Source organism: Uloborus diversus, unplaced genomic scaffold (assembly GCF_026930045.1).
Source record: "Uloborus diversus isolate 005 unplaced genomic scaffold, Udiv.v.3.1 scaffold_11, whole genome shotgun sequence".
Taxonomy (NCBI): Eukaryota; Metazoa; Arthropoda; class Arachnida; order Araneae; family Uloboridae; genus Uloborus; species Uloborus diversus.
Genome location: NW_026557765.1, coordinates 11,789,450 through 11,802,265, shown reverse-complemented (window position 1 = coordinate 11,802,265; position 12,816 = coordinate 11,789,450). Strand labels below are relative to the sequence as shown.

The following is a 12,816-nucleotide window of genomic DNA, read 5'->3' as shown; positions in this document are numbered from 1 at the left end:
TGTGTACGCAATACTCTGTGTGTACGAGTGTGTGTGAGTGTAGGCGTTCGTGTGTGTGTATGTGTGTGCATGTTGTGTATGCAGTGCGGTGTGTGCTGTACGTGCGTGTGTGTAGGCGTGTGTGTATGTGTGTGTAAGAGTGTGTGTATGTGTGTGTGTAGGTGTGTGAGTTTGTATGCGCGTGTGTGTATGCGTGTGTGTGTAGGATATGGACGCAACTTGGAGACGGTTTTCGCTATAGGAGCAGTATCGTGAGGAGCCGGTCGACGGTGGTGCTGGCAGAGGGTGCTGGTGGGAAAATAAAATGATAGCACGCCAAAACAGTCAAATGAGAACAATAAGCAATCGTGATTGCTCAAAAAAGAGTTTGGAATCTGAGATCTGGAATTCATATTATGTTTTTCAAAATCACGAATTGCGACATGACTCTCATTGGGTTTCTTGTTTCTACTAATGACTTTTATCGTAACTTCGTCTAAAAACTTTAAAAATATTTTTTATCTCCATTCTGGTAAGTTCCTTCCAAAGATGCTTAGAATTTCAATAATCAAAACAATAAAACCGATTTCAGAGAAAATGTTTTTAAATGCGCATCCTCATAATTCAAAGTAATGTTGCGCCAAATTTAATGAAAAGTATTCACACGCCCCTACGCGTGACACGCATACATTGAATTTCTATATAAATAGTTTCTATTTTATTATTATTATAGTTGAAGATAATGACGCAACAGTTAGAGCTTTTTGTAAAAAAATGTTTACCATTACTTAAAGTTCGTAGTTTACTTCGACATCAGAAAAGAATATTTATACAGGACCTTTACCTGAAATGCGCATACTGAATATACAAATGAATTAAACCATGACTCCACTAGATGGCGCTGACGCTTAACGGGCCTTGACATTTTATGACTTTTCTGTGTTAAACCAATGCAACTATGATCCGCTCATGCATCCACCCATCAGTGTCAACGTTTCAAAGTTTGGTTGTTTTTGATTGGGCGTAGCCCATTTTGACCCCGGGATACACTGAACGGAACCCCTGCATCCACCAATCAATGGCGACGTAAAGGAAATAGGGGTTCTCTGTAGCGCACTCTTTGTTGCCATAAGCTTCAGCGATTGTCACGGCCTGTAAACGTAAGCGAAATTTTGTGGGGCCATGATTAAAACTCAACTTTTTACATTTGGAATACTGTTCAAACTGATGTGGCAATACATTTAACGTTTATCCCCTCCCCCCAAAAAAAATGTTTGTAGTAAAAAATATAATAAATATATATATATTTTTTTAATGTGCTGTTAAAGTTTTTTTTTTTTTTTTTTACAATTCCTTGAAAAAATAATGACCAACTATTTCCTAATTTTAATTTCTTTTTTTTCTTTCAGAAAAAGTACAACACTTTAAACTGGAGTTTACAGTCTGGGAACTTTAATTTGCAGTTAACGAAAAAACACCAAACCCAGGTAAGAATTTCTTGTTTCCAATTATAGCGTAGGTAAAATAATGTTCATTAAGCGATAATTCTATCCTGAAGTTTGGAAAATAATCTTCAGAAATGTGAGCTGGCTGTTTCTTAACTTTAATCTAAATAGTTCAGGAAAAGTTGAAGCTTCAAAAATTAACATTTTAATTTAGTTTTTGGGGATATCTTGGGGCTAGGAGGAATTAAAATTTTTATCAAAAATTGGTAAGAGGAATCCGTTTTCCTTCTAATACTTTTATGTTTAAATTTAAGTATTCTTAGATTTTCTTTTTTTTCCTTTTGCATCTTTTAAAGGTAAGAAAAATAATCTTTTTTTATTCTAAATTATGGTTTAAAAGGGTTTGTTTTTTCTTTTGAAGATTTTTAACTTAATTTGTGCCGACGAAAGTATTAAAATGAATGACGTAATAACAGATGTTTCTTATGCAGTTGACGCAGTATTTTCGTGACATAAATAAACGTAAAAACTTGCTTAAAATTTAGTTTTTAAAACTGGAAGTAAGGATAGTAAAATTTTAATTTAAAATCGGTCTACAATACCTCTATTGTTTCTGAAATTAGTTTCTTTAAAAAAACTTTTAAGTTTTCCCGATTTTTATTATATTTTCTGTTATTAATTTTTATTTCTTTTAGGATTAGTTTGTGAGTCGTCTGATTAATCCATTTAGACTAATGACGTAAAACGGAGTAGAATTTTTAATTTTAAATCAGAGCCGGGGAGAAGCAAAGGGATGTAAGTTAACCTTTTCAAGTTTTGTGTAAAACGCGTTTAAAGATAAGGTCATTGGTAGGTTTGCATGGAACAGTTTTTCTAAATCATGCTGTATAACAGAACCTAAAAGGGCTACTTGCACTATATCTTTCCATAAGACAGAAGAGAGGTTCCTTACCATTTGTACTGGTTATCCCCAAATTTTTAATTTTGCCACTTACATCCCTTTGCTTCTCACTGCATCATAACGTTTAGTAACTTTTGACTTACAAACTTATTTGATACATGTTTAACTCATCGAGAAGAGATAAACTGGAGGGAGTGAAGACTTTCATTCATGAAACCAAGATCCCAAGTCACTTGATAGATGTTTAAGCAAAGTATTGGAAGAAATCAGGTTTCTTTCGCTTGTTTCACGCCAAACGTGCCAACCATTCGTCGTTGTTGAGTCACGTGACTTGGGGTCTTTGGGTCAGATTTTGCTAAGCCAATGATTGGACTTACTACCTCCATTTTAATTTTATGCTCTAAAATTTAACTCAATTTCCTGTCAAGTTGTATAAACTGTACATACAAACAAAATGCAAAATCTTTTATCACTCCTTTTTTTAATGGGAGGGGGGGGGGGCATTATTTCTGTTAGATAGTTCAGTTAAAGCACTTAGAGCTTAGTCACGCTTCTTATACGAGAGAAATAGAAACAAAGGGTGTTTATAAATTCTTGCAATGAGCAATCTGAAGTAGAGCAATATAGTGATCTGAAAGTTTCTACAACTGAAGATAATGTTGAAAAATTGTTAGTTGTACAATATAAATCTAAGCTAGTGAAATAAAAAAAAAAAAACTGGAATAAGCCATTTTACTGCTGAAGATTTTGTAATCCCGGTAAAGACAGAAGAAATGTAATATGTGTTCCTAACGAATGATTCTTTTGATATTAGTATAGATATTAAACAGGTGAAATGTTGTATATCTGCACCTACGGAAAATTAAAGCAAATTTTACTTTTTCCACCACAAAATTTTGATTTTTACATAGTTCACTTACTTCATCTACACAATGTCTTATTGTTACGACTATAAAACCTTTTGTAACAAGTTAATTTTTTCTTAAAATTTTTTTTAACCTAATTTACAGTTTATTTCATTTTAGAAGAGCTTGAGCTATGTGTACATATCTACACGAGTTTGTATTATGTTTTTTACCACGGAACACCATCACAACCTAACAGTATGTCACAACCGCAACAATTTTTCAAACATTGTTTTCCTCACAAACCGAAAGTTGTTAGCTATGTAATTATTTGAACTCTTTGTTTCTCATATTCAAAACTTCTCAAGATTTAAAAAATGTACGTCGGATCTTGTGAATTCCTATTGGTTGACCTATTTGATATCTACGGTGTCCACGTGGTTGACGTTCAGTTCTCCCACGACTTTCTGGTTGTGTGGTGAGTTTTTTGCACTGATGAAGAGGCTCCATTGTAGCCTTGAAATAGCCATATGCTGTGTATTTTCCTGCTTTATTTACCTTAGGTTTTTAACTTAATTAATTTAATCTTTAAAAAAATATTTTTTTTTAAATTCCAAAGAAATACTTATCTTTGTCATGCAGCTAAGTTAATTATTGACTGCTATATCCTAAAAAGGAATTGAATTGCATATATTTCCTAAATAGTTAAGAAGTAAAGGATTTATTTGTTTATTTTACTACTATCTTTTCAGATACTGGGAATGAAAATGGACTGGAAAACAGCATTTCTCTGTTGGAACGAGAAACCGAAGACGGTAGCAGATGAAAATGTCGACAGGAACATTTTCAAAACTAAAAGCATTTGCAGTATACGTATATGAAATAATTTGCAGTTTTCACTCTTTGTTTTGTTTATAGAGTTGACATTAAAGTAGTGTATATTCATTCTATCAGAAGATCAACAAAGTGTATCCAGGAACAAAATTCCAAAATGTTTTTATGTGTATTTATATAAGGTCGTTTTGGTAACTTGTATGGATAATTTGCACATTAAGAGTTCGCAAAAAATAATAAAAACTTACCCAGATAAAAAAAATTAACATAAATATTTAACTAGAAAGTAAAATTTTAATGTTTTGATGTGCATGTAATTTAAAACAAACATTCGTATGTTTTACGATGTGCAATTCAATTTATTTCTTGTATCGTTACATCTAATTTCTATGTAATTGAAATATAATTTTCATATTTTACCAGAAAATATTTACTATGAATTCTACATATCTAGTACCAACTCAAAAGGAAATTTTACAAGCTCTCCTCAATCTATCTGAACCATTTCACGCGTTCGACATATTTCCAGAAGTATCCACTTTTGAATTCATTACTGAAGGAGCTTTAATAACCATTATAGGACTGCTTGGAGTTATTGCAAACATTGTGTCCCTAGTCATTCTCTCTAGACCTCAGATGAGGTCCTCTGTTAACTGTGGTCTTCAGGGTTTAGCAGTTTTCGATACCATAGTCTTAATATGCGCTGTACTTATGTACGGTTTCAACAAACTAGGCTCGAGAGTGGGCTTTTTGAAGTTATACACCATAGATATTTCACCTTCGATCATTCCAATCGCTTACCCTATTGGGTTAATTGCACAGACTGGATCTGTTTGGACCACTGTAGCTGTAACTGTGGAACGTTATATTGCCGTCTGCCTTCCTCTAAAAGCAAAATTCCTCTGCACATACAGACGAGCGCGATTTTTCAACTTCATTGTGACATTTTTGTCCATTTGCTACAACATACCACGATTCTGGGAGGTCGAGCACATAGAAGTATTTTCATCCCAGCTTAACAGAACTGTATATAAGGTAGTGGCATCACAGCTAAGGGTCAACAAACTTTACTATGAAGTTTACCATATTTGGCTGTACTTGCTGGTTATGTACTTCATACCTTTCCTTGTACTTACTGTGTTTAATATATACATTTGGAAAACTGTACGCCGTGCAAATCGCGAAAGAAGAGTTTTAAGTAGAAAACAAGAAGGAGAGTTCAGTTTAGCGATGATGCTGTTATGTGTTGTGATCATCTTTCTTCTCTGTAATATCCTTGCACTACTCATCAACATCATCGAGTATTTTGATATATTTTTACCACCTTTGGTAAGAGTTTCAAACTTGCTCGTGACGATAAATTCATCCGTAAATTTTGTGATTTATTGCATTTTTGGGAGGAAATTTAAACGAACGTTTTTGGTACTTTTCTGCAAATATCCGATTCAAAGAGTTAATTACTATGACAGCTTCCAAGGTAGCACTTGGATACGGTTTCGAACAATAAAGTCATCCTCTGGTTCCCTTAACCAATCGGTTAATGGCAATGGTCATTGTCATATATAGTTTGCAAAATATGGCAATGACCGTTGGTATTTCAAATAGTCAATAGTAATTGCATTGTATATCTCACATGAGAAACAATTTGTTTTGCCAATTAATTTATTTCCAATCGTCAAATTTAAAATATTTCTCTGCACTGTTAAAAATTCAGGAAGATTTTCTGGTAATTGTTACTGTAAAATGGCATCGCTAACGCATCGCTGATTTTTACGGTAATTTATACCGGAGAAATAAGCGATCCCAGCGCCAATTGGTTGCTGTGGCCTACCGAGGAAACCGTAAAATTTTACAGTAACATTTGATTTTTACGGTAATAGTTACTGGCAACATGGATGCCAGTAACAATTACCGTAAATTTTCCGGAAAATTTTTAACAGTGTGCGTAGTGAGATAAAACTACCATTTGTTTTCCAAAACGTGTGGTAAAACCCTGCTTTCGGGGATGACTCTGTCGCTTTAATTGTTATATGCGAGCAACATTATTTTCTAATAGGAATTACTCGGTAAGGTAATTAAAATATTCCAAAATTTGTAAATAAGTCTAACCTTTAATGAGCAACTTTACAAAAACATTTTGTAACGTGTTTGCTTCAGAGAATTTAAAGAGGGACTATGTCTTCTAAAATGTTCAATCTCATACGTTTTTGGACAACTTATCTTGGTAAATTTTCCTGTATTTATCTTGTGTGAATTTTTGAAACAAGATTTAAACAAGCATATTGAGCCATCTCAAAGACTTTGATGAACATGGAACAAACACTGGGATAAATATACAATAAAAATGTTATGTTTTCCGCTGAAAAATGATGATCTGCACAAATGTTTAAAATAGCTCTTTCACTAAGTTTTAGCATCCCTTAAAGTCATATGAACTTGATATGAAACTTAAACCTTTTGTCCCGCAATGACGTCTGGAAATTCATTTCATGTGCAATTGGACAGCACATTTAGAAAATGTCCAACTTAAAGGTTTTTAAAAATTAACATTTTTGCTTTCTTTTTTCCATGCACACAAGTCGATTTGCATTTTTGATTGAGAATGACTGATCCCTGGTTTCCATTCTGACTTAAGGCAAATAAATTAGAATAGGTTATATCTCTTCGCAATAAGACCTTTTTGAGGACTGCAGAGATCTTTTTGAAAACCTTAATACGATTCTGCAATGGCCGTCACACTGACGTTGAGGAATATCTTTAATAAAAACATTTGTTGGAATAATTTTGTATCACAATGTAATCTTAATGCATACCAATATAGTTAATTCTAAAATAGAACTTGTTTTTTATTTTTAAAAAAATATTCCTAGTAAAATATTGCTGTTTTTCTACTAAAATCATCCAAATCATCGGATGAATTTCGAGAAGGACTTATCTCAGAAAACTATAACGATCATTCCCTCAAATGTTAATTCAAGGATATTTTTTGCCTTGTTATATTGTGCATCGTTTTCGATAATACTGCAATAGAAAACTGCTCCTACCAGTCACACTACTCAACTAAAATTACGCTTTTTATGTTTAATGTAAAATATTAATTTTCATACTTAATCGCTTTTCAAAGTTTGCATATCCATTAAACTCGAAAAATCTTGTACAACAGGTGGTTTACAATACTCACTCCGCGTAACTTAGAATACATTTGTTTCATTTTACGTGTAAGAAAAAAACTAGCAATGTTTTCCACTTTTTAAATAAAATTATTCATCAAGAATTGCTATACCAACACCATTTGTAATTAAATTAATCAAAGTATGTAACTTGCTAAAACCCAACTAGTTTTGCGTTGCGAATACTCAACACTTCCAGTATTCCCCAACAAAGCAGATTTTGAACAAATAAAGCAATGTATGAAGGTTTTTGGAAACAATAAAAATAATGGAAGGGTCCAAAAATATAGTCAAAAAACACTTCATAATTTATCATTGTGTTTATCATTACTGTAAAATGATACTCTGATCACTTGCTTATCATTGCTGTTATTTACACCGTCAATAACGATAACTTATGGTTTAATATGTAGGCCAGGCTCTGAACTATAGCAAATAATTTTACTGTAAAAATACTACTATAATTAAATTTCATATGAATTTCAACATTGCTATCGATAATTCATTAACTTATACTAGTTCTACATGATTTGCTCCTTGACATAAAGCTGGAACACGTACAACCCTTGATTACGGAAAAAAAATCTTTCAATATTTTATGAAAGGGATATTGAAATGTAAAGAGTCCTAGCACAGATCACATGTTGCAGAAAAAATACCAAACATAAAACAATAAAAAAATTCGTAATTATTTTGTTTGAGCATTTATTTTTTAGTGAGAAAAAAAACTCTACATGAAACATGTTAGCTTCATTTTTATTGATATTTTTTCAAGTTGTCTCACACTAAGTTCAAGTCTGCTTGCAGTTGTAAACCTGCGTTAAGTCACGATTTGTCAATCGTAAGTTTATAAATGTATTATTTTTCACAAAAATCTGTGTTGCACTTACTTCCAGTTTTAAAGTCTATACTTAAGTTAAAGTAAAAAAAAAAAAAAAAAAAAACTTTTTTTATTGAATTTGTGTTATGTAATGTTTCGCTGAAAAGTTCTATAATGTAAAAACCGTACATTATTTGTTGTTAAAACTAAGACTTAAGAAATGTGATTTTTAACATTCATAATCGAAGTATATAAGTAACCAAAAGCTTGTAAATAACCCTAAAAAGACATCACTATGATATTAAATACTTCCACTAGATCTGGAGGAAACCTTTATTTGTGGATTATTTGAAAAAAATAAAAAGAAAAACATTCCTACGTTTTGCTTATTTTAGAAAAATGGCGGCTAGTGCCAGCCATCTAAGACCTACTTCTTAATTACAATATATATATATATATATATATATATATATATATATATATATATATATATATATATATATATATATATTATATATTTATATATATATATATATATATATATATATATATATATATATATATATATATATACATCTCAGGTAAAATACGAGGCTTTTCTGTACATATTACACTATAAAACCCCTTACAACACGTTTTTGTAAATAAAATCAATAGCTTTTTTTAAATGTTTAACGTTATTAGCAATTCCTCAAGTTAATTTGTTGGTGAGATGTTTAAATAAGAAAAAACATTGTTTATGAAAGCATTACTTTTTATGCTAGTCATTCATTAGTTAAAGAAGTTATGAATAAATTTTTAAAAGATTTTCTGTAAGTTATATGAGGTAAAAATATGTATAAATAAGACGTTTTAATTAATAATTCAATGTGCACAGTTAACAAGTTATTTTGCAAATAATTGCACTACGTAATATTTTTTATCGTCAGTATTTTGGCGATTTTTTAAAATCAAAATTGTAAAAAGTTCGCAAAAACTTATAACTATTTTTTCTCACAACCTTTGTCGGCATTCAGTCCAATGTTCTTTAAAAAATTCATAGCAGACGACGGGGGGAGGGGGGGGGGCAATGGGTATCTTCGTACCGCGAAGTTGAATGAAATGTTCCAAATTTAATTTAGTTTCTACGTCTTAGTCATTGGCGAAACTTTTGGCTTACATTTAAAAGTAATTTTAAAGGAAGAAAGATTTTCGCTCACATTTCGTACCCAAAGTTTATTTCTTTATAACTTTTCTCATAGCTCTATTTATATTTTTTCTACGCTGTTTGGCGTGGCTCAGTAAACATTAATAGATTCTTATCAACTTTAACGATCATCATACAAGAAAAAATGCAACTAAATAACTAACTTGTTAATTATTCTATACATAATAGTTACGATACGGGGATACAGGTGTCCCTTGTATAGCTGGTTAATTCGTAGAGTTCTATATTGAAGCCGTGTTATGCGAGACAGATGTCTTATTTATTTGTTTAAATGGTTAGTTTATTTATTTTTATGATATTGGAAAACATCGAACAGGGCAATGTGTGCCGTGTTGTATCGAAATTGCATTTTGTGTTATATCGAAATTGTGTTGTACAAAACTTCGAAAAAAAAAAAAAGTAAACCAAGGCGATGTGTACCATGTCTTATCGAAATCAAATCTTGAGAGGTAAAATTTGATGATAGCTGAAACTTTGTTCCAATAAAACCCACAAAACACGCTATAAACTTTCATGAAAGAAAAAATAAATAAATAAAAATTAAATAAATAAAAACAAGAAAAAAACTTTGAGTTTTTTTACGAAAAATAAAACGGATACTATCAAAATGGGAACCAAAGTTTTTTTTTTAGAAATAAAGTTTGTCTTAGCAACAACAACAAAAATAAATTAATAAATAAAAATATTCCATGGCTGCATTTTTTTTATTTATCGTTTGCCAAATTTAGCCTAATAATATTTTCTATGTTTTTTTCTAACAGAAAATTAAAACAAATGTATTAAAGTTTTAAAATTATGGCATATCAAAACATTGTAATATTGAATTCAAATTTTATACAGTGTAATATGTAATCGGTGTTGTGAAAATCGCAAATTTTGTTCCGTGTAATACAAGTACCACTTTATAAGAGGGACTCCTGTATATGTTCTTCAGTTTATAGCAAAATAAATGTAACAGCAATTTCGAAAAAAAAACGTTACTTTGAGAAAATCTATGGCAACTAAAAGTAAAACATTCGTTATTCTTACAAACTAATAAAAATATCTAACATTTTACCTCTTTATTAACAATACTACCTGATAAATAAATATTCAAATGTTCATACATTTGATCACCTAAACAACTGTGCATAAATAAAGCCTTTCCAATACTAGCTGCTATTCGATATCCCCAATCTTCCCCCAGAAATACATTCTCTTATCTCACACTCCTAAATTAGAATTGATTTGCAAAGATCAGGAAGCAACCAATGTGACACAAACGTCACTTTTGCGTTACGTTATTGCATTCTTAATTTGTGGCCTGAGCATTCCAATCATAAACGAGTTTCATGATACGTGAAATGTTTTGATGTATCTGAGTTACCTTCTAAAAGCAAAACTTTGAGAATTAAAATATTGTGTCTCGGTGTTGCCAAAATACATTATTTGTGGAAATGTTGGAACCTTACAGTAAATTTAATATATATTTTTTAAATATAAAATACAGAAGAACTTCGTTTATCCGGCCCTTGTTTTTCCGGATAACCGTATTATCCGGTTCTAAAACGGAACTTCTAGAAGTAAAATTTTTGTTTTGATGTTGCTAAAATACGGTATTTGTGAAAATGCTGGAACCGGACAGTAAGTTTAACGTATATATTTTTAAATATCAACTAAAGTAAAACGTCATTTATCCGGCTCATGTTCTCCCGGATAACCGTATTATCCGGATAAAAAAACGGAACTTCTAGAATTTAAATTTTGTGTTTTGATGCGGCCAAAATACATCATTTATGAAATGTTTGACCCATGCATTGAGTTCAATATATATTTTTAAATTATCGACTACAGAAGAATTTTGTCTGTAAGGCCCTTGATTTTCCGGATAACCGTATTATCCGGATCAAAAACGAAACATCTGGAATTAAAATCTTGTGTTTTGATGCAGTTAAAATACATCAATTGTGAAATGTTGGAAAATTGCATTAAGTTTAACATACATTTTCAAAACATCAACTACAGCAGAACTTCGTTTATCCGGATATCGTTTATTCGGATTTCTGTGCTTTTCAGATCGAAATTGCGGGCATTAACAAGTTATGTTAACATAGATAATTTCAAAATTTGATAGCAAGTACGTAACTAGTAGTGCACTACACAGTTTAAATTCGCTTTTATTTTTATCTATTTAATGTTCAGCGTTCGCGAGACATGTTTGAACCAGAACACGGTGAACTAACTCTGTTTTAAAAAACGCTGTGAAAAAACGCTTTAATATTTATAATGCCGTATCGACAATTATATTAAATTTTGTTACAAAATTCGGTTTTTGTCAAAATCAGCTGTCAGTCTACATTTTTAAGGATTTATTTTGCCAATTATCCATATTACCCGGATTTTCATTTTTCCGGATTGCCTTTGGTCCCACTTAGGCCGGATAAACGAGGTTTCACTGTAAAATATAGAGCAAACTAAAACAATAAGCAAAACTTTCAGGAAACGCATGTGGTGTGTTTGTTGTACTGTGATATGTGTTTCATGTTACATTAATAATCATCAAGCATACTGAAAAGCACTAATTACTCATGAAATTTCTGTGATTACAACTTTCCTGGAAAACCTTGTGAGCATTATTGTGATATTGGCTATGTATGTATATATTGTGAATTTGTATGATGTCATGATTAAATGTGTATTTTATGTGAAAGATTTTATGTGTATTTTATGTTAAAATGTTTAACTAAAGATAAAACAATTAAAAACTGTAATCTCAAAAATAATATGATTACTTAAGATTGAAAAAAAAGGGATTTAAAAAGGGGAGGGGATAAGACATACATCAAAGTTAAAAGCGGAAGTTTTTTATTTTTTTTTTTATTTCAGTGTGCTCTAAATTTATGAATTCAATGCAGTAAACCACTCATCAAATTTTTAATTTACTTTATGTTACATATTTTTTTTCATTTACATTTTTATTTGAACAATTTAAAAAATATTTTTATTTAATAATTAAATTTCTTTTATTTGGAGTTTTGTATTTTTTTAAAAAAAATTTATTGAATGATAATAAACTGCATTGAAATCTTTCTGTGACAGTTCAAACTGAAAATAAATTATTAGACATTGAATCCACGAGTGATTTAGAAGGATAAAAGCCTTAGTTTTAGAAAGTCAAAGTTTTCTACTCCACAGTTCGTCGAAATTACCGTTTCTTGTGCGTTTTATCAGTGCATAAATAATTATCACACATAAAAATCGATGATGAATAAATTACCAACTACGGAAAAATAAATCAGAATTTGTCTGCAAAAACATTAAAGAACAAGTAACTTTACTTTCAGCAGTCATATCTAAAACTCACAACATTTGTAATAGTTCAAACCAGGAAAAGTTTTACAATGCCTAGGACAACTTCATACCCAGAATAATGATCATATTTACTTGGAAACTTGAAATCACACATTACACACATTACATTTAAACTTTCTGCAGATATTTGAAAACAGGAACTATGAAGATAGTTATGCCAGCAATAACTATTGTTATTCTTTAAGTGTTTTCGACGTCCCACAATGTATCCTCAGGGAATTGAAATCAGCCCCTATGTTGAATTTATTCATGGCTGGAAAACAA

At 31.0% G+C, this 12,816-nt stretch overlaps 1 protein-coding gene across 1 annotated transcript; it reads left to right on the top strand.

The window, feature by feature from the left end:
- Positions 1–4,439: 4,439 nt before the first annotated feature.
- Positions 4,440–5,570, top strand: LOC129232187 (FMRFamide receptor-like). The gene has a single exon (XM_054866427.1). The coding sequence runs from the start codon at positions 4,440–4,442 to the stop codon at positions 5,568–5,570; it is 1,131 nt and encodes a 376-aa protein (XP_054722402.1).
- Positions 5,571–12,816: the final 7,246 nt, after the last annotated feature.

What these genes read in the sequence shown, in the direction of transcription:
- LOC129232187 (XM_054866427.1), top strand. Translation starts at nt 4,440, where the DNA reads ATGAATTCTACATATCTAGTACCAACTCAAAAGGAAATTTTACAAGCT.